The 27,794-nt window shown below is 42.3% G+C and overlaps 1 protein-coding gene and 1 long non-coding RNA gene across 3 annotated transcripts in view; one reads left to right on the top strand and one right to left on the bottom strand.

Moving 5' to 3' along the window:
- On the bottom strand, positions 740-22,843 carry LOC110400362. Of its 2 annotated transcripts, none has more exons than XR_002439764.1 (5): positions 22,816-22,843; positions 21,875-21,927; positions 4,238-4,283; positions 2,831-2,930; positions 740-1,337 (listed from the first exon to the last, which is right to left on the bottom strand). It is a non-coding gene; the product is annotated as an uncharacterized LOC110400362 (long non-coding RNA). The 2 variants fall into 2 exon arrangements; XR_002439765.1 differs by lacking the exon at positions 740-1,337 and adding an exon at positions 1,620-1,989.
- CCDC14 (coiled-coil domain containing 14) overlaps positions 27,539-27,794 on the top strand; it is a 9,382-nt gene continuing 9,126 nt past the window's right edge. Inside the window, exon 1 of the mRNA XM_021399801.1 lies at positions 27,539-27,700. Coding sequence (XP_021255476.1) covers positions 27,662-27,700 — 39 coding nt within the window. The 5' untranslated portion in view covers positions 27,539-27,661. The remainder of the gene's footprint in view (positions 27,701-27,794) is intronic.

Genomic DNA, 27,794 nt, shown 5'->3' with positions numbered 1-27,794 from the left:
ACACAGATTCCTTGTTAATGATTACACCAGTTAAAGCACTTAAAGTTAACCATACAAAATACAGATAGTTTCTGCAAACAAATTATTTTTTCTTTATAGGATAACTTAATTAGAACAAGAATGGTCCCAGATCTCTCACATGCTTTGAAACAAATGGGAATTTCCACTTTTTAAAGAATAAAGGCTTGGAGCCCTTGGGTTTTTTTGCATCTAGTTTCACTGATCAGGACCTAGCCATACACTTTTTGTTGCCATCTCTGCTGTGTTAGGCACAGCATGTTTGTACCTCTATGCTTGCAGCTCCACTGGCCAGGAAAGCCCTGCACTATATATCCACTGTTTTCAGGGCATTATCATTGAAGCACCAGTGCTGCAGCCACATTTTGTGCACACCTTTCGTAGCACATGGCAATGCAGCATGGGGAGCACACATATCAGTAAGCTTCGGTCCAAACCCAGACAGCAAGTGAGCAACTATTTTCATTAACGCTATGAGCAGAGCAGGGTTGTCACCATAAAATATTATCACCAACTAAGAGCCACCATGGCTTCAGTTCAAGTCTCAGCAGCAAGTTCATGATTTTTGTTATTCAAAGGAGACCTGTTAAATATGGAATGAAATTCTTTCTGCAAAGTATATCTAAAAAGTCAATTATAATGCTGAAGGCACCTCCAGTTTCCTTGCAATATGAAACACACACAAAAAACACATACCCTGTAGAGTTACATAAGCCAAAATTTACTACTTTCATTAACAGAGACTGCTTTAATCTTTCGCATAGATCTGCTTGAGAAAGAAATATCTCAATCCACACTGAACAACAAGTCTGCTAGGTAAGAATGTTTTTATTTGTGATAACCCTTGAAGATGCTCCAATAGCAGAAATTGTCCCAAAGGCATTTGAGTCCTCTACTACAGTTACGTTTTGGACAGGACAACTATAGGTGGCACCTAGGATAAAACATGTTTAGCTAGACCTCACAAGCTCATGAACTGTAGGATAAGAGGAGGGGGAAGTATTTGAGCAAGAAATCAACAGAATTCATTTTTCCAAGACATCAGATCCAAGAGCGAAGAAATATGTTTGAAGGCTGTAGGACAGCTGCACTGCTGGGAGCAGCAGCACCAAGAGAAAGCACAAGTAGTGTGGGTGTCCCATGCGAAGGATCAGCCAAATACTGCTACACACAGTACACATTCTTGTTCCAGAGGTCTTGTTCAAAAAGAGACGGGAGAAAAAACCATCCTGCCAGGTTCAGCAGACAAGCTGCAGTCTGCAAGATGCTGCAGAGACCATTAGTTGTGCAGAAAGTCCTTCCCTTCCAGTGTCCCAGCACTGTATAAATACAAAGTGTTAATGGGCAGGATCAAAGAGAAACCTGAACAGCAGAGTAGGAAAATGTAAGTCTTAAAAGCACCTAAGGCCACCTCATTAATAAGTTATTTGCAGCTACATACTGGAGTATTTGAGAAAAAATTTCTCACACCCAGAGACCTGTTCAGCCCTACGTTTCAGTATTAGAGTTGAAATTACTATGCTCCTAAATTGGGCTGAGTCTGCGGTTGGGGGGAAGTTTCCATTCATATTCCAGCCTACCTGGAATGCTGCGAGGGAAAATCCACAAGTGCCCAGAAGCTCTGTGAGCAGAGAAGCCTTTAGGGCAGCACGGAGGATCAGGAGGCATGCTTTGTATGTTTAGGCTCAAACACCCACGTATGTGCCAAAGATTATTTCTGTGCAGTAGCTAGAGTGTGCACACTGAGGCTGGCTTTGCAGCACCCACGGACACATTTACACATGTCAGTTAGCTCGACCCTTTGCTCAGATGTGGAACAGCTGTATGAGCAGGAATAGAGCAAGCCCTAATCCCACGCCAAAGCACTTGTCCCAGCATCATCCCTGCTATTGTTATCCTCCAAAGCAGAAGTGGGAACACCTATGCAGTTGCCACCTAATCTCCTGCTTCCAGACATCAGCTCCAATTTCCCTGAACATGGACAGAAAGCTGAACATTAATCACTCCTCTCCAGAAACACTACCCCATCTAGAACAGTGATGGCAATTAGCAAGATAATTTTAGAACTGTATAGTGGCTTTACCGCTGTGGCAGTGCAAAGGTTTGCTGGCATTAGCGGACAAACAAACGTGCTTCTTCCATAAAAAACACAAAAGTGCACCTGCCTCTCAGCAGAACAACTGATGTGTCTGAGAAGCGCGCAGGTCTGAGTTTCCAGATATGAATCTGGAAAGAGTTGGTAGTGATTGAAAACCCTTTTTCCCCCCCAGTAGCTGTTTTGTTACAGTTGTTGAATGAATTGCTAGTTTTTATTAACTACTGAAAAAAAAAATTACAAGGTGGTATCCCTCAGCCATTTGCTACAGAAGGACAGACAAGAGAAGCTTGCACTGGCCAGGTCTATGCTCTGTTTTTGTGTACAGGAAGAACTTCAGTCTTAAGCACTGTTAAGCCGATACATTTTGTTCTAACTAAATTTCCTGCAAACTTTTAATCACAACTTTGCAGTTTGGCCAGATTCTTAACGATACCGATAAGTATTTACCAGGAGCTTCTAAACTCCCTGCAACCTCCCAGGGAAGCTCTGCACATTGCAGAAAGAGTTACAGAGCTAGACCAGAAAAAGGAAGTATTAAATATTGCAGTGTTTTAGGGAACATTTTAAATGCACGTAGCAGCTATTCAGAAAACCAATTTTAAGGTGAAGCATGCATTAAAATTAAACAGTGACTACTTCTTTATTACCACAAGCATTCATTTCAGTGCATTTGTAGGATACTAATTTCACACATGGCTGGACATAAATACTAACCTGTTTTCCATTTCACCAGTACAAATTAGTGTGAGAAAGAGAAGTTTCTCCCTGTTGTTGTGCGTGCAAAAACTTCAACAATGTGAGCTCAGTTTAGCTTCTGTTAAACGTTAGAAAATAAATGACTGAGTCTGAGATTGGATCTATAATTTTGTTACAGTATTTAAGATTTGGATTCTCATAGAGAGCCCTGATAAACCTACACTTCATCGGCTGAAACACTAAAAGCATCCTTACATCAAGTGATTTATGCCTTTTCATTGAATCAGGTGGTGTCATCACTAACATCCCATCAAAATCCCCTGGACTAGCTTACTACAAACTGCACTATAAAGTCCTCATACGTCTTGCCAGCAATCTGTGTGGACCCTCTGTCAGGAGGCTGTTCAGCCCTGTACACTGTCTATAGCCCTGAACAATGATGTGTGATGCTCCCAACACCAGACCGCACCCAGTGACAGGAATGCCTTCTCCTGAAGCACACAAATGATTAAGGTTACTAATCAAATGAGAGCTTGCCTTGCTTTGTGTTCTTTTTTTAAAAAAAAAAAAATGGACATCACAGTATTGGTAATGTCTTAAATTTAGATAAGTCTTATCTGCAGAGGCTTGCATGAGTGACTGTCACAAGATATCCCTCAGTCATAACATTTTTTTTTTTTTTTTGAAAACAGAATTAATGTTACTGAAGGCTGCAATCAGTAAATTACTGAGGCCCGCTCTGATGCACTGGACTTATTTAGTGACTTTTTACACCCACTCCTCCAAGCACCCGCTTGTTTTTTTTTTTCCCCCACTCAGTCTCACAGGCAGTCATAACTCTTCCTGACACCAGGAGCAGGGGTCAGTTATTCAGTGTCTCCCTGCTTTCTAATAACTACTTTTCTGCAGTCTTTAGGAGTTCTGCTTAGCAAGACTCTTTTCTGCCACTTTCCCCAAATCTCTCTGCAGCATGGCTTAGATCTACGCCTGGAGAGCTTCCAGATGTTTTCCTTCATTTAGCTGTCCCTTTGGCTTCTGCTTTTTTGCCCATTAGCAGGTCTCCTTTCCCTGCTGCCTATAAACAGAAGGTCACGAGGATGTGGAGCAGCTCCAGCTTCTTCCCATACTGCTTGCCACCAGGCAAGTGTGAAGGAGGGAAGGTGTGTGGATACCAGGAGTGCAAAAGAAGAGCATGCAATTGTGATCAAAGACTAATTAGCAAGTAAAATGGAAGATTTGCCCAATCAGACAGATCCTCGTGCTTCCCAGACTCCCTGGGCTGAGGCCCAGCCTCCCACCCCATTCACAACAATCATACACCCACGCTTCGCTGCTTCTCACACAGCTCAGAGCCCGGCTCAGCTCTGGACCCCAAACATAGGTCTCTGCTGCCACCACATCTTGCCTGGGGTATCCAACACTTACCATGCATTAGAAGTCAAGGATGGATCTCCATGATTCACAGAGAGGCCTAGGCAGGCAGAGAGGAATGATGAATGCTTATGCTATACTGGCAGTTCCAGATGAGCTTTGTTCCGGTTCTGCCAGCTACAGATACAAGAGTTTTTCACCTTAGAAGAGATGCTTCAGTGGCAGAAGATTCAAGGAGGGACCTCATTACCCCAAAGAGGCCCCAAATCCTCTGTATAATTTGGAGTTTCCATCTAAATCACCACTTTGTATTTTCAGTTCCAGTATCAATGGGACTAAGAGTCAGACAGAAGTGCAGCTCTGGTGTTCTTAGATTTAGGAGATAAAGCAAGGATCCTCATCGGAAGTCCCAGATGACACTACTTCAAAGAAGGTGCAAGGCAGTATCTGAAGGTATTACTTTCAAAGCAGCACTGTTCCTAGCCACGGTGGCACTTCCTCCAAGAGAGAGGTCAGTTACATGACAAAAGATGCTGCTTTCTGCAGTAGAAGAGCTGCCCTCAGAGTAGGTATTTCTGCAGCCCAGCCTGCCAGACTGATTGAAGCTGGTATCAAAATTACCTCCAGGAAAGCCAAGCTATAAATTCTTAAGGACCACACAAGATTCTGAGTATCTTTGAAAATATAATGCCTCACAGCTGCTGGAGCTGGAGTACTCCATTCCTTCAAAGGGTAAGCCTTCAGTGGTCATCTGGATCTATTTAGAAACACTGATATCTGCTGAAAAGGAAGCTCTGTATCACTATGGCTGATATCACGAATCTAGCAGCTTCAACCACTGTACAAAAAGTACCAACCATCTTCCTTTCTTTGACTATGTAACGTCAGCTCTTCCCTGTACTCTGGTGAACATCTGGAAGAGACCAGATCTGCACTAGGCTGTTCTAACAAACTCTATTTCACAGGCATCTCTAGACAGCTCATGATCCAGAGGTGCTAAGAGCCCAAGCTAGAGGCCATGGGCCACCTGGCTACCAAGATCCAGCATCTTTGGACCAATTCTCAGTGCTCCTGGAAGAAGATGTGCTTTAGCCTGCCAAAAGACAGCAGACACACTGTATAATGCATACAGGCATTTACAAAGACCTTCATATGCATTATTCTCTCAGTGATTAGATGAGGCATAACTTGTTTCATTGGGACTTGATTTCTTGAGTAGAGCTGTCTGGGCAGCGGTAGGGAGCTGAGGATACCAAACAAATAACCAGAAAGAGAAAGCTGAGGAAGCTCTGTTGTTTCAGTGCAAGGTAAAATTGGGCTAATATCAGTTTTTAACATCTAATAAATTTGCAGTAACACAAGGCTTTGGCAAGAGTGACTGAAGCAGTTCTGCCAGAAGTAGGGAGAAAGAATTCAGAATGTGCTGCTTTCAAAACTTGACATTTTGACCCTCTATCTGAAAATGGTATTATTTTGCTTCAAATAGAGATTATTTTTTTTTAAATAGATGGTTGTTAAAGACAAGCCAAGCATCCTGAAAGTGAAACAAATACAGAGTGCTTGTCCAGTTGCGGCTACTGGAAATACTCTAAACCTGTGTCCATGCAGCATGCACTCAGCAATATTCACCCTGGTACACCAGCAAAGAAAACTACTTTTAGCCCAGTGCCAAAACCAGAACAACAAATATATATAATGTAGAAACAAATACTGGGAGTAAGGAATCTTAGTTTCATTTCCAAGGTTTCTTTGTGCTATGAATTATGACCTTTCAGAGAACAATTACCCCACTAAATAATAATTAACCTATCTGCAACAGGGCGGTAGTATATTCTTACCTACAGGGAAAGGCTAAATTCATTAGGGTTTGGTGATATATATTTAGTTCTACAGCTTAATGACACACTGCTTCAGGGTGAATTTTGCCCCTGTGAGGAGTCTTGGCTAATCCTTTGCACAGAGGTGAATTCCACATTCATATTTATGAAGAGTCAAAGCTACAACAAAGTATTTTGGTGCCCAAGAGGCACCCACTCCCCTTCCAGCTTCTGGTTACTGCTCCCAGCCAGCACTGCAGGTACTGCCTCTGGGACATGGTCACATTTGTCCCCATTTGATCATAGAAGTGACACCCAAAAAGCAGCCAGACCTGCTCCAAGCCTAACGTTCTGCAAGTGCTAAATAATACCTGATGGTGAGTCTCTGCAGGGCAAAGCTTTGATCTCAAAGATAAATATCATCATCCATTATAAAATGGAATGGCACAACATCATAAATGAATTTAAGATTCAAACGTTGATACTGTAAACATACATGGTTTTCCTAGGCAACAGAGGTAAACATTCCAGTCATTATCATTCATGCAGTCAAATAGCATTCAAAATCCATGAATTCATATTTATTTCTATTTTAATCCTTTCATTTTAGTCTCTTACCAAGGCCAACCTTCCTGCTCTCTTTAATACAGGCATATATACAGAAACTTCAGTGTTGATTCTTCTCCAGTCAGTGTAAAGGATAGTTTCATACATACTTTTTTTTTTTTCTTATGCAAGGGAACCCAGTTATAACTGATTTTGGCAACGAAGACAAGAGTTTCTACTAAGCATTTTTCCCAATGGCTGTTATTTTCTCTAAGTTACTAAAGAGGTTCTCTATTATGATCAGCACAACTCATTATCCGTTTAGATCATGAAACTAGTATTAATCCTAGGGAGTTTAGTCAGGAGCAATTTCTCTTACTTGAATTAAATGCAACATTTGTTGCATTTTAGTGGCTTCAGGAAGATGCATTGTGGAGAAATTCAGTCCTCCACCCAATATTAATGTGCTCCAGGTTCTCACTGCCTTCTTCTGCATTAGTTATTAGACCTTGTACTACTCAAGACAGCATCAAGTCTTTTCATTTGAGAAGCTGCAGTTAATTCAGAATTCATCAGTGCACGTGAGCTACTGGTTTTTTCTCCCCCCAATGCATTTTCACAATTTTCATGTGTTTATCATCCAATTTCATTAAATCCTTTCAGATATCCTCCCAGTCCTCTATGGCTTCTTGCTTAGTTTGTTTCACCACCTCATCATTCAGTTCATCTTCTAAGTCATTATGAAGTGTATTGAAAGGTATCTACACTACAAAGTGCTTATTCTTAATACTGCATCACAGCAAAAGCCTATCCATTTAGCAGTGAAAGAAACAAAACTCCAGAAGCATTAGAAAAAACAAAAATACTCCAACACAGCTCCCTGAAGGAAAGGAAAGCTAGTTGGCTTTTCAACCTTGCCAGGGGCACTAAGCTTTTTTTTTTTTTCTCCTCCTCAGGCTCATAACACTTTCTGTGGTTTATGGTATGCTAACAAAACAGCACGCACTTAAAATAGAGCTTGATGCTTCCAAACCTTCCGGTGCGTGGGAGCTGAATTCCCTACTGCATCAGCATTGCCTGTGCTTGCTTCAGTCCTCATTGGACCTGGGAAGAGAAGCACAATGCTGACACTGTGTGCTTACAACTCTTCCTCCCTGCTGGGAGCTCCTGCCATCTTCTGCAAGCCTAGGTGAGGAAACAAGTGAGAAGGAAGAGAGGAGGGAAGGGAACCATCACCATGCTGGAACTACACCAAGAGCTCAGCAGAGTTAGGCACTCCAGTCTCATTACAACTTCGTAGAAGTGCCAAAGCCCCTGAAAACCACTTTTAAAAAATCCCTAAAGAAATGATTGTATCTGCTGCACCTTGTTAAGGCCTGGAGCTGCCTCCTTGCTATGCTGCAATTCTGTCTGTAGCAGTGTGGGTGGACATTTTTAGACACTAACATCAGGCAGAGCAGCTACTGACTCAGATCTGCTGTGAACTTTCTGCTAACAGGAGTCAACTCCACAGTCTCCCTCTGGGGAAAAAAAAAAAAAAGGGTTGTCTGCAGCCTCCAAGGAACTTATGCACAAAATGGTTTCAGAAACCTCCAGCTGAGGCTGCTCAACAGACATAGCACTCTGGCCACCATCCCTAAACACACAGGCACACGTGCCTTCAGAGCCCCAGTAGAAGTTGCATAGAAATCAACAGAAAGACAGATGAAGCTCCGGGGCAGTCAACTCCTCACTCATTTTGGAAATAGCCTCAGCTACAGCAAAACTGCCACTGGCTTTCTTCCAGATTTCAAGCAGAGAAGAACTGCAGGATATGACTCTTATTTGCAGATTCTGATTCTTTAGAGCAAAACTTTGTTTCCCTGTGTTTGGCAATTTTCTACCTACATTTTAGAAGCCCCATTTTCCTACTTTCTTCTCTACTATCTTAATAAAAGACAAAAATATCTAAACTAAAAGAGCAGGTGGGGTTTGATCAAACACAACAGTGCCACAGCTGTCAGCAGGCAAGGCAGGTTTGGTGACCCTGAAGGTCTCTTCCAGTCTGTGCTCTTCTACGCCTTCCAGATACACTGACCACAGTACAGTGTGGTTAGGGTCACTGTGCTGAAAATGAACATAAAAGGTTGGAGTTCTTTGCCCTAAAGGTATTCTGCCATGTATATGATTTCAAATAGAACCTTACCTTCATATTTAAAGCCTTTGGATGATTTTTATGTGTTAAGAGTGACTGCATGTATTCATGAACACAAGTTCTTACACATGCACTGCAGACTCTGGTTCTTGTAACAGTTCTGCTCTGGATTTGTAAAATGACCACAGGCTATTCACAGATTTGTGTCTCTTTTGTACTTCAGAGAAATGGTTATAGTGATACTTATTTGCCTCAAAGGAACAGCAAAGATTCCTTGTTACGGTTTATAAAGAGTTCTGAGATGCTCAAAGATTGGTATGGAGGAGAGGAGAGTTAGCTGCTTCATAGATTACAAACTTTCTAGTCACCTTCTAGGTTAAAAATACCTAGAATTTTCAGTCCTTTTGAGTTTACACAGAAATAGACACGACAAGGCAGGAATTGGGTTTTCTTTGCTGAAATGTATCTGAACACCAATTAGCATATAAGCATTTATTAGCAACTACCACTCTTTGGAGATCTGCAAACAAACCTCAGTACAATCTTAAACGCTACAGCATGGACTGTATGCATTCATGTCATCTTTTTGCATATTACTGTAACACTAATTACTTCAAGACTTTATGATGTAATTATAATAACGTTATGGAGACAAAACAATGTTTCCATGGTTGTATTGCCAGGATGTTGTAATACCAGAATGAGACAAGTTAGGGCTCAGGTATGGAGGCAATGATGGATTGTGAACTGAGAGGACACTGCTGTGAATTGTTGACAGGTGACCCTAAGCAAGAAAATGGAAGTGACACCAATATGATGGCATGATAGCCAAATTAAACAAAACAAAATCAGTGATATTCTATTTAAATTATGTCAGGGATGAGAGCCATTTATGCAGTTGTGATTTGGCTTTTTAAACGAGTCAGGTACAATAAATGACAGTGTTTGGACAGTTCTATCATGAACTGAGCCACGAGCCTGTTCTTTTTCCTCTAATCACCTTCCAAAGAGATTACGAAGTGCATTTCTCATAAGGAGAGTGATTTCATAAAGACAGAACTCTGGAGATCAACATTTCTTCGTTGTCAGTGACCACCAGAGAAAAGCACTATTCCTACATTTTTAGCCTGGAATGTCTCACATTTACAGTACTAGAGCCTGCACTAGGATCAGAACCTTACCTTGCCATGCACTTTCTAGACCATAAGTGCACACAAAGCCTGGTTTGGAAGCTTGCAGCTCAAACAGCAGAATTCCCTGGGAAGTTTTAATCTCAGTATTACATTTTAAGGAAAAAAATACACATCCAAAATTCAAAAGCTCCTATAAGAGATTCCAAATTTGCCTATTTTCCTTTCAGTTTTAGGGACGAAAAATTCAAATTAATTCCTTTGGTTAGAAAATGACCTGAGGAATACATTCTCCTTCCATTTAAGATCTAGTCTCTCAGTCTGAGCTACCTCCTAGGATGTATCGCATCTCTATCCTAAATAAGACACCTCCATATAGAGGCAGAACCAAGGGTCTATTTAGAAATCCCAGCCCATCCAGGAGAAACACCCTTCCTGTAAATCCCCTGACACGAAGATGGTGCAGAAGTTGTAACTCAGACCAGCATTTAGATATGCTTCTGTTCTCCAGAAGACTTTCTCAAGTGATCACCCAAAGGATTGATGAAAACAGGTTGCCCAGTAACAGCACTCATTTTTTGTTTTTGACCTGCAGTTAAATCCACTCAAGGAAAGGTGATGTGTCTCACTGTATACCATAGCGCACTGAGCAGAAATCTTAAGACACTTCCTGAATTAAGATGCCTTTTCCCAAACCATTTCCTACTTGTTCTGCCTCCTGCTTAAGGCTCGCGTGGCTGAACAAAGGGATGCTGAGCAGCTGCCACCTCTCTGTCCCATTTGTGCATGCAGAGGATTCAGCATGAGCACACTGCAACCCCACGATTTCCATAGCAACACCAGGAGGGTTTATTAGCCACAGGTAGCACACACAAAGGGTTCTAACCCCTTCTACAAGCTTTTAAAGGAAAGCATCAAATAGGCTAATTATATAGTAAAATTCTTAGTAACAGCATAATTTTTTAAGGTATCACTTGAAAGAAGATATCTCTTCCAGGTGTAAATAGTACTGCTGTTCAGCTTGTCCCACTGTATTTTAAGACAGATCCCTAAGCAAAACTTTCTGCTTCTTATAAAAGTATTATTTTAATAATTGAGATGAATCATTAGGAAAACTACGACAGAAGTGACCACGTTATTCCATCCAGATAATCACTGTTTTTCTGTATATCTGCTACATAAAGCTGTAACACTGCTGAGAGAAATAGAGCAGCCATGGTGCTATTGCTCCCTCTACCGTAAATATTCATTATTTCTTATTGCAAGCGATACACTCCACGTCATTAAAAACAATTCAACTAATAAAAAAAATAATCATGTTTTCAGAATGATGGAACCAAACGACTGTGTTCCTGAGGAAGTGGAAAAAAGGTCCAATTAAATAAGATGCTTTTTTAAATCAAGTTATCTGTAGGTTTTAATTCTAGGTGTAGTCACAGATGAGCATTAGATGGAGAGTTGCATCCACCTAAGAAACAAACATACACATGAGCAAAGCTTTCTGCTGCTGATCACACTTTCTTCCAGTGGCAAAGGGTATGAAAGAGATGGAAAATAAGAGAAGTAATGGGTACACAGTGAGAGGTATTTTGCATTCTGAACAGCCTCCCATTGCAAACATCAGCACCAAAGAACTCAGAATTAATCAGGGAGACTGGAAAGCAAACAAGAAGGTGATTCATGAGGGGATTCACAGAGCTGAACTCTACGTGCATGGGAAAGCAGCTTGCTGAATAACACATAGCCCCCAGTACCAGAACACCTTATTTCCCAGCCTAGGAATGAACTCGTGCTCCTTGCTGCAGTGCCAGGCTTACACAGAAAGTCTTCAACAAACTCTGATCCTCTGGCAAAGACGACAGAGGCTGAATGTAACTTCATCCAAACCATCTAAAAATAGATCGCTACCGAGCAGCAGATGAGAGAGGAGTTGCTTCAGCACCAAATTGCCAAAGTGCCTTCCTCAGAGGCTTTATTCCTTAACAAGTAGAGATTTGTAATCTTAAAAAAATCCCTCTTCCATCTTTTCTGCAGCATTATGGTGACAGAGAAGGAGAATGTAGCTGCCCAATTTTTACTGCAAAGTTCCTGCTGGGAGGCAATTTGAAATGACTTCCCTCTCTCTTGGTCTCTTCTGAGCCTCACAGACCCAGCAGCACAGGCACCTGGCGGGCAGCAGCTCAGGTAGGGGCACCCAGATGTACTGAGTGCTCCCACATCTCCACACTTCCTGGGTTTTTCTGGTGAGTAACTTGAGAGTTAATTGCCCTTTTATCCTTTCTCCAAAATATTTCTTTACAGGAAGGAATGAGATGCTTTCATTTTCTACTAGTTTTAATTATACAGGATAAAGTTCCCTCCCCTATTTGTTTTAACACGCTCCTCACTCTTCACTCTGGACAAAGCTCCTCTTCTTGTTTTAAGATCTACTGAAAGCAACAGAAAAATCCTCACCAATTTCAGTGAGCTAAGGATTAGATCGCTGTGCTCTGCAGCCTTTAAGGATCTGAAATTGTGACAGTATTTAACATACAGATTTTTTTCTTCTTTTGTGCAAGAAAGCACACATCAGGCGCTTTGGCAAGCGTGTTTCAATCGTCTTATTCACACCACGCTCTGCTGCTCAAGGAAGCATATGGCTCATTGTGTTTGAAGTCCCATAAATCTGCATTAGTTTAAAATATATGAATGTGAATCATTAGCCTAAGACTTCAGAGCTAGTAAAAGAGCGCACAAGTTAAATATCCCTTCCAAGCTTTTCTGAATGCAAATATGAAACACCATAGCTGCATATTTAAAGTACACCACTGACCACTCTCCAAGCAACTTTTTTTTCCAGGGATAAAGACTTCTTTTGAAGTTTAATTTTTATTACTCTTTTTTTTTTTTAAAAAAAAAAACATCCCAGACAAATAGCTTGTGAAGATTAGACCCACAAAATAACAGCATCATCACTTGAATCTAATTAAAACCATTTGTCAGAAACATATTTTAAAATTCAATGAGACCTGTATAGCCAGCCTGGAGTTCCAACTATAATTATCCCACCCTGGGTATAATTAGAATCAGGGGATTAATGAGCGTAGACAATTATATTTTTTTCCCCTCCACATGGGTTTTTCATTTCAGGCAAAGGAAGAATTACATCATTGAGGAAGAAGGTAAAAAGTAAAATAAAAAGAAGAGCTGTGTGTTTCAGACCACACTGAAGTGAGAAGCATCCACAGACAATAAACTGGGTTTTTTGTGTATGAAAGACTTGGTAAAGTTTGGAAATACTCCAAAAACTGTTACTTCTAAACTATCAGAGAGATTTAGGACTCAGGTGTGCTTGTTTTTTTTTTTTTAAGCAAGGATTATTGTGTTAAATTAGCCATGAAATTTTAGATGTTTAACAACCAACTGAATTAACAACAGCCATTGCAAGTAAAAGGAAAGCATTAAAATACAAGGAGGAAAGAAAAAAAATCTTTTTCATGCATCTTCTTTCAATTTTGGTTATCCTTTAAATAAAGGGAAAAAATGAAAGAGATGTAATGCTGAGGCGCTTTTCCATTGCCTTAATGCTCCTTGTGCCTTAGACTTTTAGGAAAACCTTGCAGCTGTTCCAGCCCTTGCTCTATAGTTGGTCACAAGGAACAGAGCAGCTGGAGAAAAGAGAGATCTTAGTAAATCTCTCTCTCACACCTATATTTTACCAACTCACTGGACATTTCACCAGTGGCAGGTTAAAGGTGGACGGGCAACAGGCTGTAACACATCAGAGATAATGAGCACAACTAAATAGGATAGAAGGCAAAGATCTTATCACAAAACAAACACCAACAACAACCCCACTGCCACCAAACACCACGTGTAAGGTCTGTAAAAACAAGGAGCATCTTCTACTAGTTCAGCAGATGTAACTGGGAAAAAACCAAGTGCATAAACCCTCATACCTTCAGGTTCCTGCAAGACTTTTCCCTAAAAAGAGGTTGATGCTCCACAAAATATGTCTGTTTTCCCAGTGATACTATCTGACGTAAGAGAAAAATCAGTGCCTTTTGCTACACTATTTGCCTTGCTTACACCTGAGCAGAGATCATCACAGCTACAACCTTGCTACTGCTATGGCAAAACTGAATTTTGCATTTGTTGTTTGCTTAGCAGCAGGTTGGCAGGCACCAGCACTGGCAGGTTTTCATGACTCAGAAATAGTTCTCAAATAATCCTTTAAAATTTCCAGACACAAAGAAGTCTCTGGTGTTAAGGAAAAAGACCTTCATGTCAGGCACGTGTCTAGAGCTTAGGACTCTGACTTAGTCATCACAATTGCTACTGTAATTCCCAGGTGCTATGACTTAGCATGACTTCAGACCCCTACCCCTAACCTGATCTAAAGCATGCCTTCTCACTAGCTTTTCACAGACTCTTGGTACAGCTGAAGTTCACTGATTTGGTCAGTACAGAATTTCTCTCTCCTTGGCATCAACCAACTTGCTGCACTTGCCTTTCCCCCGAGAAGATACTCCTTTGCAGGCTCGATAAAGGCTGAGCCCACATTACACAGTATGGATATGCAGATTCCTTTTACTCTGTTATCTTTCCACCATATAGATAATTATGATGCTTACATGGTGTGGGCAGAGACATTTTGCCTCTACAACAAATGCTTCCATTTGGTGTAAGAAACCCAACCACTCTTTGCCAGGAGAGGTTAAAAAAAAAAAAAAAAAAGGCAGGCTGGCTGGCTGCAACTAGTTAACTATTCCAAACAACAGCAGCTTTTTTTTTTTTTTAATTCCATCAACAGTAGCTTCTTTCATTTTTCACTGCCAAGCTATTTTGTCCCATGGTCATTATGGTGTTATTTGTACAGAGAGGGGTTTTATGAAAGTAAAAGACACTGCTCCCACTGCCAGTACCAGCAGGTGATGAGAGGAGTGCATCCCAGGTCTGAAATAAAGCCTTACAAAGACCCTGATTTCATTTCATCTTGTTCAGGTAAAGGTAGCAATGCACACTTTCTGGACTGAAAGGATTGAATTACCAATACTAGAGCTGGTAATGATTTCAATTACAATTCTCTTCAAGGTCATGAAAAGCTATGGTTTTATTTTCACTACAAAGTTTACAGTCGTGTTGCATTTCTTCTTGCTTATCTAAAAGAAGCTCCAGAGACTCCCTGAATCTTAATTATATTAAGGTTACATTATAAGAATGAAGTCATTTTAATTTGATAATTTACAATGCCACTTAGTGAAATGAGCCCCGTGGTTAGTTTGGGAAATACGCATTTTAACCCCATCTTCTTCAATGGACAGACAAGAATTCGCTACTTGTGTAAGAAAGACTATCGCTCAAACCCAGAGTTTTCTTCCATCCTTGTCCACTCAGCTGCTGGTAGAGGGACACAAGTTCAGGACAGCTTCACCATCTCAGAATCACTCCCTCCAGTCACAGTTACTGCAAGCTTGCTGTCTGCCCAGAGATGTAGCTTACCACTATGCCAATATTTCACCTTTTTCTAGGAAGTCCCATCCTCCAAAGCCTGAGCAGCAACTGAGCAATATTCCTTGAGGGCAGATGCAGAACTCCTCAAATCACTATCCAGTGTATATGACATTTCAACAAGTTATTTGATAATTAACAGGAGGGCAAAAATTAACACCTTGCAAATGCAGTGACTGCAGAACATTTCTTTGAGAACCTCTTCCCTTCACCAGCAGGACAGAGCAAGAAAGTCTTGTCTTAACTGCAGAACTCCAGTTTGGACAATGAGCAAGAAAGAACCACACTGAGCAAAATGTGGGAAACAAGGGAAACCTAAACCTCAGAAGAACAATAGAGGAAATGCAACATCGTTGCTTCCACGGTTCTCATTCCTGATTGGTGGCTGAACCGGTGTAAAGAGGGACATAATTACAAAGACTGACGTATTCTAAAGCAGGAAAGTGACAACACACAGCCTACATACTGGCTGTCATGTAAAGTACACAGAGCCAGTGAATAAGGTAGCAGACTTAAGCCCTAATCACAAGAAGATGACAGCACCAAAGTCACTGAGGGCTGTAAGTGACAGTCCTATAGAGCACTTCTATGGGACTGCCAGAGGAGCCACATGATTCTAAGTGAAGAAACAGGCTGCCAAAGCAGAGTTAACCAGCACTATCTCTGAAACCTCAAGGAATCCACTATATGAAGTACCTTCTACCAACCCCCTCGAAATCTCCCAGGGAAATCCTCACTAATACTCTCCAGCTACTGCTCCCAGGCAGAAGGCAGCCAGGAGCCTTGGCTCTGTTGTGCTCAGCCTCAGCTGGCACATGCCCACCTCTACCTATTACAAGAGCTTCCTACAGCAATACCCCACAGTCACCCCACCCCACAATAACCCACTATAACATGTGCCAAGCTTCCATGTACTTTTTTCCTAATGCCATTTAATTCATTTTGAAGTTGTTGTACATCCATGCATCGACACAGTAGATCCCTACATTTGCGTCAAACACATGGTAAGCAGAGCTGAGCACATAAAGGGGTCAAAAGAAGAAAATTAACAAGCTCTTTGCCATGCAAGGGTGTTTTTTGCCTTTCTGGAAATGAATATCATTAATTTTTTTTTGCCTGCTTATTCTTTTTGAGATATTGAATAACCTGTAGTGTTTTTGATTTGTGTGATATTGCTCTCTTTGCCTTCCTTTGCGCTGCATGCACACACGCAAGTCTTCTACGAAGAACTCTGCTGAAGTGCTCACCAGTTAAAAACTGCTAGAGTAACCTCTGGTGGGATGCATCACCTCCTGCACTTAAAAGTCCTCTTGCTTTGCTGCCCGTATTTACCATTAGAATAGCATGAAGGTTCTTAACAATAAAAGGAGTCAGACTATTATTTCCATCTCCTTTGCAGAATGCATGATTCTCCATCAGCGTTCTCCACCTGAATCAGTTTCCTTTTAGGTATCTCTGGGTTTTCCCCGAAGCACACATTGCTGACATTTCATTGCACAGGGCTATGTTCAAAACTGAGTCACACCCTTAGAAGAAAGTGGAAATGCTGATGGATCCACTTTGAAAATTTAACAATAACACTGACTTTTTTCACGTGACCTCTGAGGCCTTTCTGCAGATCACATGCCAGATAGATTATTCCATCCAATTTTTAATATCTAGGGACTGAGGCCTATTTCAGTGTTTCTCCACTAATACATCATCCCTTACCTATTTCCCCTGTTAGCAGACAAAACACTGGGTGGGAGGTAGAGGGGTTAACTGGAGGTCTGCTGCCATTCACATTAATGGCACTAAAACTGCAATTATTAATGCTGTTGTCCAGTCTATTGAAAGCATGCTGGGTCTCAACAGTAATTTTGATTTAGTGAACAGAGATTATTTAAAAAAAAAAAACACATTTCCTCTCTTGGTACCCTCTTTTTTTCTGCAGAGAAACCACTGTGTCTATGCATAGTTTTTCTGGATTTCTTAATTTCATCACAGAAATTAAAGGGAGAAGAAGCGCAGTCTGTTCTGCTATGTTCTTGGCTTGGACCAAATCGAACAGGTAATAAAAACCTTGGCATTTGTTGAGACAAAATGGGGAAAAAAATCAGAGGAATGTCAGAGTAAAGAATGCAGAAATACTTGCAGAAGTTATTATTAAAGTAGAAAAATTAGCATGAGAAAGCTTGCGTGGAAAGTAATTTTGCTTATCACATTCAGCATAAATGTCCAAGAAAGTTAGGAAATTACACACTCCACTGTAGGATCCCATGTGAAGAACCCAAATTCCTCCGCTAGCTACAGAGTAAGACTGAAACAAAAACCAACACAGAGAAAACTAGTCAAAAAATCAAAAAAATTGCTGATTCTCTCTAATTCCTTCCCAATTACATTAAAATCACAAGCTGGCCTTTGCTACCCAGCTGAAGTCCTTAAAAGCAGGATCACTCTTACCAGAACTGCTCGCATATTTCTTGATTTGTGACTTAGTGGTTCAAAAGAAACGTGCCTAAAGACTGCATTTTAGACAAAAAGGGGTCCAGCAGAGCAGTAGTCAAAGAATGTTAACCCAAACAGCTGTGCTAATTGCTTCAACCAGCTTTCTGAAGAGCCTCGAACACAATGTTGAAAGAAAGCATATTCTCTTTGCATCACTGTGAAAGGATTTCCAGCACCTCTCACAGAAGAGCTGAAGCCAAAGCTCTTATTGTTTTTATGCTTTCACTGTCACCACCTCGATATAAGTGACAGCATAATCCTCCATTTAGCAGCCACTTTTCTTTGCTCTTCTCTGCTGTTTCCTCCACAAGTTCTGTTTTACTATCATTTTTTGATTTAGTTCCTTTTAGTTTCCAACTGTGCACCATTAAAACTCCTCAATTCCAGTATTCTCCCTAGATGCTGAAGATTATATTCTTTCTTCTAGTACTTGGCTTCCTACCCTTTGATCCCTTTTTTGCCTTCCTAGTAAGCCATCTGACCCTCTCATACTTTCTCCACCTCCTTTTCCCTCATTCACCTCCTCCTCTTCTTTCTTAACTGCTTTCATCTTCGTGCTCTGGGTTCCCAGTTTCTCTTCTCCTCGGCTGAAAATGTACATTTTTTCCTAGAGCCTGATAATGCCTACAAGTCAAACACATCATCTTTAATCTTATTTTCTGATTTTAGGAATGGATTCTATTTAAATTGGGTTTTCCACTTCACAGTACACTGACACAGCATTATCAGAGCTTGAGTTACATGGTAAAGGATTGAAGGAATTATAAACCCAAGCAAAATACTTCAGATATTTTGCAGTGGTCTCAGTCCTTTAGCAATACAAAAAATAAATAAATATTAAAACAGACCAAAACAGAATGTCTGTGTCAGTTGGTAGGGTGGGGACTGATGAAGCTGCACAAGAGGGTAAGACTTCAGGAATTCAATGCTTGCCAATGGCCTTTCTTACACCGCCCGTGCATGGGTGAGATGTGTTCAGCTCACAGGTTTAGTGGTGCAGGCTGCCCAAACAGCTTGGTCCAATCCCACGGAGGAACAAAACGGTAGAAGAGGAATTTACCTTGCCCACATTTATTTTCAAACTTCTGAGTGGGATAGAAAAAAAAGCAGCTGAAAACTTTTCCTACAGCAGACTAGATTCTCAAAGCTTGTGTTCCCCTCAATCTACTGGTAACAAGATTTACCAAACTATCCCCCCGGCCATGAAGTTCCAGTTCTCCCAGTTAAAACACAAGAAATTACGATTAGAACAGGTAAATTGGCATTACCAAAGCCACAGTACAGAGAGAAGAAAATCTCTAAGGACTTTAGCAAAGAAAACATGCTTGTACCCATCTACCCTGCATCAATTTTACCCGTTTAACTTCCTCTAGCTCACTGGAACTGCACGTAGACAGCTGCCTGTGCAAGATGACTGGCTTAGCACTGTACTTTGCAGATGGTCTCAAGATGCTCACTGCAGCAAGTTCTCTGCACAAAGCAGTGCCCAAACCCTTGTCACAAACTCTTTCTCAGGATGTTGACTGCACTCGTGGACATCACAAAGCTTACACGAAGGCTTAGACATACATGAGAAACATTTTTTTTGTATCCATCGAGCAACAAGCCCCTCTAAGGTAATTGCAGCAGCACCTCTAGCCTGCTGAGAAGCCCTGGGGAAGTAACCCCAGAAAATCCCAATTGCTGGGCTATGTCATGGCACAGCCTCAGTTAGCTTGCATCCTCCACATCCCTCACTGTCTGAGCCACTCTCCGAGCTCCCCCTTCACACACTTTCTGGCTCACGCTCAGTGAGCGAAGTCAAGACACTGGTCTCAGAAAGATTATGTGCTCAGCAACATTTAAGACAGCCTATTTTTTTAATGGGGTGGAAGTTCTTCTGGCTATTTTTTGTTATTGAATTACTAATACGAATCTGCTTGCTGTAAAATCCAGTGTCAACAGCAGCTTGGAAGCATGACACAATCACCCTTAAGATGCATGACTGAATCACCATACCAGAGTAATTCTTCATGTTTGCACTTAACCTGGAGAAACCACGGGAGAAACCCTGTGAGGGAGAACACAGATGGATGTCTGAGTTCTGCTCATAACGCTGAGGCTTGCTCTGCCGTGCTTGCTGAGCTTCTAGTACCAGAGACCAACAGCCCCTTGGCACTACTGTAATGCTGCCAGTAAATAACTTCTTAACAGGAACTGCGGCAGGAGGAAGAGGGCTGGGGGGCAACCAGAACAAATGCGTGCAGGCTGACACCACAAGGGCACACAGCTGATTCTGAAGACATTTTCACAAGCCGCAGCTCAGCGTACAGCCATAATCCAGCCAGTCACTTAAGTGCGTATGCAGGCTCCACAGCACTCAGTTTGGGCTCCTACACCTCCCACACACGTGCCAAGTAGCCTGAGACTACAGTTTTTACAGATTTTAGAGTGTAAGTCTCTGTGGAATTTCTGAAGGAGGGTGTTATACAAACCACACATCGCTGCTCGGTGGACTCAACACGCAGACCCTTCTGTGGCAAAACATTCCAGTGGGTTGTTCTGCCCTTTGCTGCACCCAGGAACAATTGAGCAAGTAAAAGGAAAATGAGGACATTAGTCTCCTCCCTAACACAGAGAGATACAGACAGGAGCGCGAGGGCTCCGCAAAGGGCAGGAGATGGGAGAAACTGAAATGCAGTGAGCAGCTGTGGGTACAAGGTGGGTGAACAAAACTGGCATGAAAATGCAAAATGTCATGTTTTATCCACAGCTCATCCACTGAATCTTTGTCCTCCAGCTCCTGATGACCTTCATGTTTCCCTCCCCGGCTTGCAGAGCCAGGTTCAGGAAGGAGACGTGTGGTTGCACACCAGCATGGTACAGGTGTGTTGTGCCTTCACCTGGTTGTTGCTTTGTAGTCCCCACAGTGTCAAGGCGACATAAGAAAAAAAGCTGTATTTGATGATACAGACAACTAGGAAATAAAACATCTGAGGCCTGAAGGAGACAACTTCGTGAATTTCTCTGCATTTGCACTGGCAGACTAGACAGCAAAAATCAAGATCAAGTAAGGAATTTACACTAAATAATTGATTTAGACCTCCCAGGCTTGTTGAAACATATATCCTTGGGATGAAGTTAGTAACAACTGAGTGCTAAATGTATTCTGCATTCAAATGCCTCCACCTACCTACACATCTCACCCTGCTAAGGTCTGAGAGCAGACAATATATGCAAGGATACGTATTCAAGGCTACTATTTCCCCTAGTTACGGCTACAAATAGGGAAACAATAACATTCCCGTCCTCCCCTCTCTACTTCAGGGAGATGGAAGTCTGAAAGCAGCAAGCTCCCCTTTGTTGTCTCTTGCAAGTTGTTCGCTCTTTCTTGAAGATAAAACAGGATGCAAAACCAGCATACCTCTACTGCCCAGGCAGTTTGTTTTATTTCTGTCAAGTGTTTCCAGTGCTCCATGATGGAGCGATCAGCTCACCTTACCAGCACGTGGATTAAAAATGGGTAGACAACTAGGAGCAGACTGGAGGAGGAAGGAACACTAAGCAGTGTCCTCCTAACGCCAGCAGCATGCTTGCATATCCTCAGCAACCTGCAGCCTGCTTACTTCCCTTGGCAGTGTCTACCATGCAACAGCACACTTCGTAGGAGACCATTCCCTTGCACACCTTGTCACACTCACTGCTGTTAAGCTTTTGTTCATATCAACACTATTGTGCTATGTTAAATCAAGGCTTCATGTTTCTATGTGGGTTAATTTAATTCATTCTTATTTAATAAGGTTTACAAACTATTCCACATAACAATAAATTATCAAAAAGAAGAAAATAGATTAATAATAAAAAACATACGGATTATTTGATCAAGCCCCAGTAAAACTTTTTAACTGAATATTCTCAAGAAACGTCTCTGTTTGCACTTTAGCAGATTAATTTGTTCTCCATAAGCAGCTCAGCTTTGTTTTTACTCTTAGCAACTTACAAAAAAAAGAAACAAAATTACTGTGCCCGTATTCCATTGCATTTGCATCCTCTGAGCATTGAAAAAAAAATGCTATTAAGCTCCCGTGATAGTTTGTCCAATACTTACAGACTGTTGCTTTCTTTTTTTCTTTCACCCTGGTACAATGCTGTACAAAATGCCTAAAAAGGAAAACAGAATGAAAAGTGATGTTTTTGACAAGATACTCTGTCTTATTACAGCACATTTAAAATTTAAAGTTACCTACCTGTTAAAATCAGCTTAGACAATTATTTTTCAGCTTACTATTATGTGCATCTAGGCATAAATGAATTTGTATATGCAGCCAACATGAATATTTTCAGATGACACTCAAAGGATTTCTGAGAAGGCATGGAAGCCCAGCAATAGCTGTTCATTTCCCAGATGCCACATGGAGTCTCCAAAGAAGATAATTTAATCTTCTGGCTCTAATTGATACCAAGCTCCTATGCCATCATCAGCGATGTGCAATAGAAGCAATGTCATCACCAACCTGAGTACAAAGTTCCCTTGTATATCCTGCCCATGGTTTACAAACATTACACCCTGTTGGTGTAACACTCCTCTTTTCCCATAAAGGACCCCAAGGAAGCCCTGACATGAACAACTTTGCAGAATTTCACTTTTCTGTTCCTCCCACAGGTTTTCCTCCAAGGCAGCATGGTCCAGCCCTTAGTAATTAAGCTGCCCATTCTCTTCCCATCACTTTCAAGTACAAAAGCTTATTCTGCCATCAGTAGGAAAGGGAAAGCGATATTATTAGTGCTAATTGGTTAGTAACAAATCTCTCTGGGATATGTAAAGCCTAATCACAACTTGAAACAGTTAGATACGTGAACACTTATCTGAACATGAGAACTCAGCAAGAATCCTCAACAAGCAGCTCAGCACAGACCTCAGCTAGCCAAGCTCATATAACACAATAGAAAACACAGCAATGACTGCAGAGCAGCAAGGTCCTGGTGTGGAGCAAGCGAGGACTTGCTCAAATGCAACAGGCACAGAAACAAAGGAAAGAATCCGCTTACCTCCAGAAGGCCTCAGATACAAAGGGATCTCCAACAAGATCCCCATGCCTCCAATGCCAGCCCTTAAATGAGGTCTGGGAAGGGGTGGATCCTGGCTCCACCCCCTCCAGTCACTCAGGAGCATTGCATACACCTCATACATACTGGTTCAAGCCATAACTTAGCACTTCCGCTACAGCTTGAATACCCAGGATGGTTTGGTGAATCACAATTTAGCAACATTATCTAGTTTCAGACATCTGTGAGGATAAAGAACTGCTTGTATATTTAAATCATTTCACTTCAATAAGCAGCAGGCTATCTGTCCTGCACTTTTTGGCCTGCCACGTTTTGGCCGCTTTTATGCCAAAACGAGATTTCAAACAAAAGCACAAAGAAGGGAGAAAAAAATCATATACATAAATAAAATAACTATTTCTATTTAATTCGTAGACTAAAGTTCTGTATGGAAGTATTGCCAGCTTCTGCTAGAAGTTATTTAGGATACACCCCTGGATAAACTTCACTGTAACCTGCATAAAGCACAGTTCCTGTCACTTGAAACTAAGGCAACAGTCTCCCATAAACCTGAAGGACAGCTACAGGAATGATAACATTCTGATGCAAAAGCTTTTGAGCTTTTATCTCGCAATAATTACAAAAATGCATAATACTCCCTGTCTCATATTAGTACATTGTTATTACTTACATCACTCCTTTGACAAAGATAGAAACTAAACCAGAGATCTGACAATATATTTCTGTCTGTCACGTTAAAGAATCCGAGAATTGTTTGAGTAGAAAGAGACCCTGGAAGGTCATCTCCACTGTACTGAGAACAAAGCTAGAAATAAAGCTGTGGATAAGCAATAGCTGTAGAACCTAAGAGAAGGAACGGGAGAAAATAAAGCATTGTGACATTTCTGAAGCCAATCCACTGCAGCAACAACCCTAAACTGGGATAACCAAGCACTATACCACATGCAGTATATTTAATGTTTCTTACAAAGTCTTCTGACAAAACTTAGCTATCATAATAAGGTGTTAACACTGACTCAAAATGAAAATTGAAATCTGTGTTACTGATTACTTTGCTGATGCAAAGAAGAAAGGGAAAGTACTTCACGTGAGAGGCGAGTAGAATTAGCTATATGTGGGCAGATTAAAGGGCACAGATTCTAACGCAAAGACCCAGGAGATAAAATGTAGATTAAAAATTCTCTTAACACTTTAACAAATTTGGCTAATCTTGTGGAGAAATGACTGCCATTCAGACAGGGAATGCTAAAGGTTTTAGACAGGGATCAGCAGCAATTTATATAACTCAAGGAACAACTGAGTAGCTCATAATGTTGCAGGAAAAGTTTTGAGGACTACTGAGAAACACAAGTTCTACATCAGTTAAAAACACTGTGCTGTTGCAAAAGAGAAAAGCATTGTACTGGGAAGTATAAACAGAGATCTCATTTATAGCCAACTGATGTGACCCTTCTGCTATTTTTAGGATTGGTAAGGTCTCTGCTGATGTGTTTTGTCCAGTTTTGGGCATCATATTTCAAGAAAAATCAACTGAAGACTTTAGATGAGAGTGACCGAAATTTTATGAAACACAACACACAAGGCAGGTCCAAGGTCAAGCCAAGAAGTCAGTCAGCAGACTGGGGTCGAGAGAGCATGGCCAAGCAGGGCAAGGTCCTGGTGGAGCTGGAGACCAACATGCAATGGCATTGCTGGGATGGCGCTCCAGGCTAAGCTGAGAAGGGTCTTCTTGGCCTCTGGGATGGCCAGGGAGGCTCAGGCCACCAGGCTGTGGCAGGTACAACATCACATGCAAACGATGGACTTCTTCAAGAGAAGCTTATTCTAACTGCTGTCAGAAAGTACAAGGGCACCACAGATCCAGACTCAGTGCAGAAGGAGCGACCTCAGCTTGCCTTCTTTATTTTGACATCTTAAGGTTGATGTCATAGGTCTTAATTATTTTACACCTCTTGTGGCCTATGGTGATATTCTTCCAGTAAACCACACATCAGGAAGAAGTGCCTTGATCAGAATGGAAAACGTCACACCAGAGATCTTAAACGTCCTGCATCAAAGAGCAGGAAATATCTTCCCTACTCCTGAGTGACATATATATGAGAGATTAGCAATTTATATCCATAGGCTTTCAATTATATTTATTATTCCATCAATATTGTTCCAATGACTACATTTTCAGTTTAGATAATCTTATTTCACCTTTATGTCTATATTCTATGCAGTTAATATAAATATAGGGGGAATGGTGAATACGATTGAATTACCTGTTTCTGTATAGTTGAAAGTAGATTATTTCTTCAGCTGTGCTTCCTTTGGCCCTGAAGAATGACAGTTTTCATACTCTGATCACTTGCTCACCAAAATCATACCACTGCAGCCAAAGAAATACTATGCATGAATAAATGCCTACTAACAGGTTTAAAATTATACTTCGGCCACACGTCTATGAAATCAACACCTTTCCAGATGTTCCAGAAGGCATCTTTTCCTGTACTCACACTGTTAATTTTACCTATGTTTTTATAACTTTGATAATCACTACGTGCTCCCATTTTCCCCCATTTTCCTTACGGAACACTTTTGCTATAATCTTTCTTAACTGTACTCACCTGTGTGCTTCAGGCATCCAGTCAATCTCTGATATCACCAATGCTTCCTATGTATCCAGCTCCTAATCAGCACAGCACACTAGAAAACAAAACAAAACGCCAAGGTCAAGTCCAGTTCAAGTATTTGGGCCTAATTTTGGATTACACAAAATGTTTACCTCCCAGAAGACTTATTTGCAAGTATAATGAATATTGGACTGTTTAAACTGAAGAAACTAATTGGCAGGAGTTTTTAGCCCTGGTGTGTAATCTAATGGGAGTGGTAAAGTTGTTCATACTTCTACACTGACCTAGATGAAGATGCTGTATTGTGATTTCTGAGCTAATGTTAGTGCTGAAATAGAAGACTTGGTAATCAGGAGTTTTGAGAATGTCATTGACTAACCCAGGCATTGTTTCTTGTCAGAAGGAAATATTTCTTTTTAACAATGGGGGAATTAACTGTACTCTTTCAGCAGTCAATGGAGCCAGTATATGCGTAGTCTCATCTTTTTCCTCTCCAGACAATTCACAGCAGATTAAACACTGGGGAACGCAGGTGGAGAGTCACTGACAGAAGGTGTAGCCTCACCTAATGACTTGCTAAAGGTGATTCTGCAGCACTCTGCTTAGCTTTGAGGAGAAGCCCAGAAGAGTTCCTTTGCTTCCAGCATCACTCAGCAACTGGTGAGAAATATCCTGGCTCTGTCTTGCGATTCCTTATTCACTCTGATTTTGTAGTTAATTAAATGACCGGAGCAAACTTCTTGTGTCACAGCAAACAGGTCAGCATCTTTTCACCACTACCTCATGTTCAGACAACGTCTATCGAAGAAAACCGAGAATACGAGGGAAATGTGGTACCCTATGCTTTCAGTTCATGCGTTCCTGACTAAGAAAACCAAGCAGCAGGTAGTGGTTTTGCATCTAATGGCAACAGATGTTCTGCACGGGAAGAAGATTGGCATCTACAGGCAGAAACGCCTGTAAATACACGTTTTGACAGAGTCAGTGAAACGTCAGGGGAGCTGTCCCGCCGTTACTGCAAGCGAACTGGGCGCAGATCGCTCGGAGGCGCCATTCCCTGCTCGCGTGGCGCCACCTGGCGGCGGGCACGAGCCATGCAGCCGAGCTCGTGCCCCGCGCGGCCCGCGGTGTGCCCGGGCTGCTGGTCATTGCAAAGGCACCGCCACACAGGATACGGCTCTCGGGTTATTCTAAAACCTGCTTTGAAATCGTACCACGCTTGCAGTCTCAATAACGCCCTGCTTATGCTTCTCATCACATTTATGTCGAAGTACAGAATTCTCTACTGAGCTCCTGCTTTCGCTAACAGCGCTTTTGCTGCGATCGAGACAGCTCTTACAACACTGAGAACCAAGATGCTCTTTTTCAGCAGAGTACGTTCTTAGCAACGCAATCACTGTCATCGATGTCCCCGTTGTGGTTTGTAATACCCTTCATTGCTCATGTTCAGTGAGAGATCACCTCAAAAAACAGAAAACCACTGTTTCTGGCGCTGCTTTGGTAGTCGCTACGTGTCTTTTGGAGCTCTTTTAATCTTTCTTCAGATTTCTAAGGAGGCTTCGCGCCAGCTAAGAGCAAAGGACTGGCAGCTCTAGCCTGCAGGCTGTCCCTTTGGCTTGCGAGTAGCCCGCTTACCTTGGGGCTCGCAGGACACGGGCTGCGGGCAGGGCAGCTTAATGACCCGCCCTTTGCAAAGCCGTTCCCTCAGGGCGGGCTGCACACCCGCAAGCCCCTTTCTCCGCGTGTTTTGTGAGTCCAGAGCCTCTGCCCCCCGCAAGACCCGCTGCTCAGGGCTGCCTACAGGCGCAGACATCGCGCTGGGAGCGGGCTGGAACGGGCAGCGGGCTGTGCTAGGCGCTTTCTCTCAGCGAGCAGAGGCGCGAGCAGAGGCGCGAGCAGAGGCGTGAGCGCGCTGAGCAGGGCGGAGCCCCGAGGCGGGGGGAGAACGCAGCACCGCCTCGCCTGTGTCCCCATCTCTCCTCCGATTGGCTCCTCACCTCCCTCCCTCCTCTAATCTCCTCCCTCCACCCATCCCCTCCTTCCCGCTCCCCCTGCCGCCGGCGCGCAGCGAAACACGGCCCGGAGGGGCGGGGCGTCCGTTAACCCCGTCCCTTCCCAGCGGCCGTCGGCCGGGCGGGCAGCGGATTGGCGGGGGGCGCTGTGCGTGTGGCTGTAGCTCCTCCCCCGCGGCGGCGCGGCCCAGGGCCGCAGCCATGGCCATGGGCAGGGCGGGCGCCGCGCGGCCCGGCAAGGTGCGTGCGGGACGGCGGGCAGCGCGGGTTTGGGGCCCGTGTGTGTGTGTGTGTGTGTGTGTGTGTGTGTGTGTGTGTGTGTGTGTGTGTGTGT

Source organism: Numida meleagris, chromosome 5 (assembly GCF_002078875.1).
Source record: "Numida meleagris isolate 19003 breed g44 Domestic line chromosome 5, NumMel1.0, whole genome shotgun sequence".
NCBI classification, from domain to species: domain Eukaryota; kingdom Metazoa; phylum Chordata; class Aves; order Galliformes; family Numididae; genus Numida; species Numida meleagris.
This window is presented reverse-complemented; position numbering and strand designations above follow the sequence as displayed.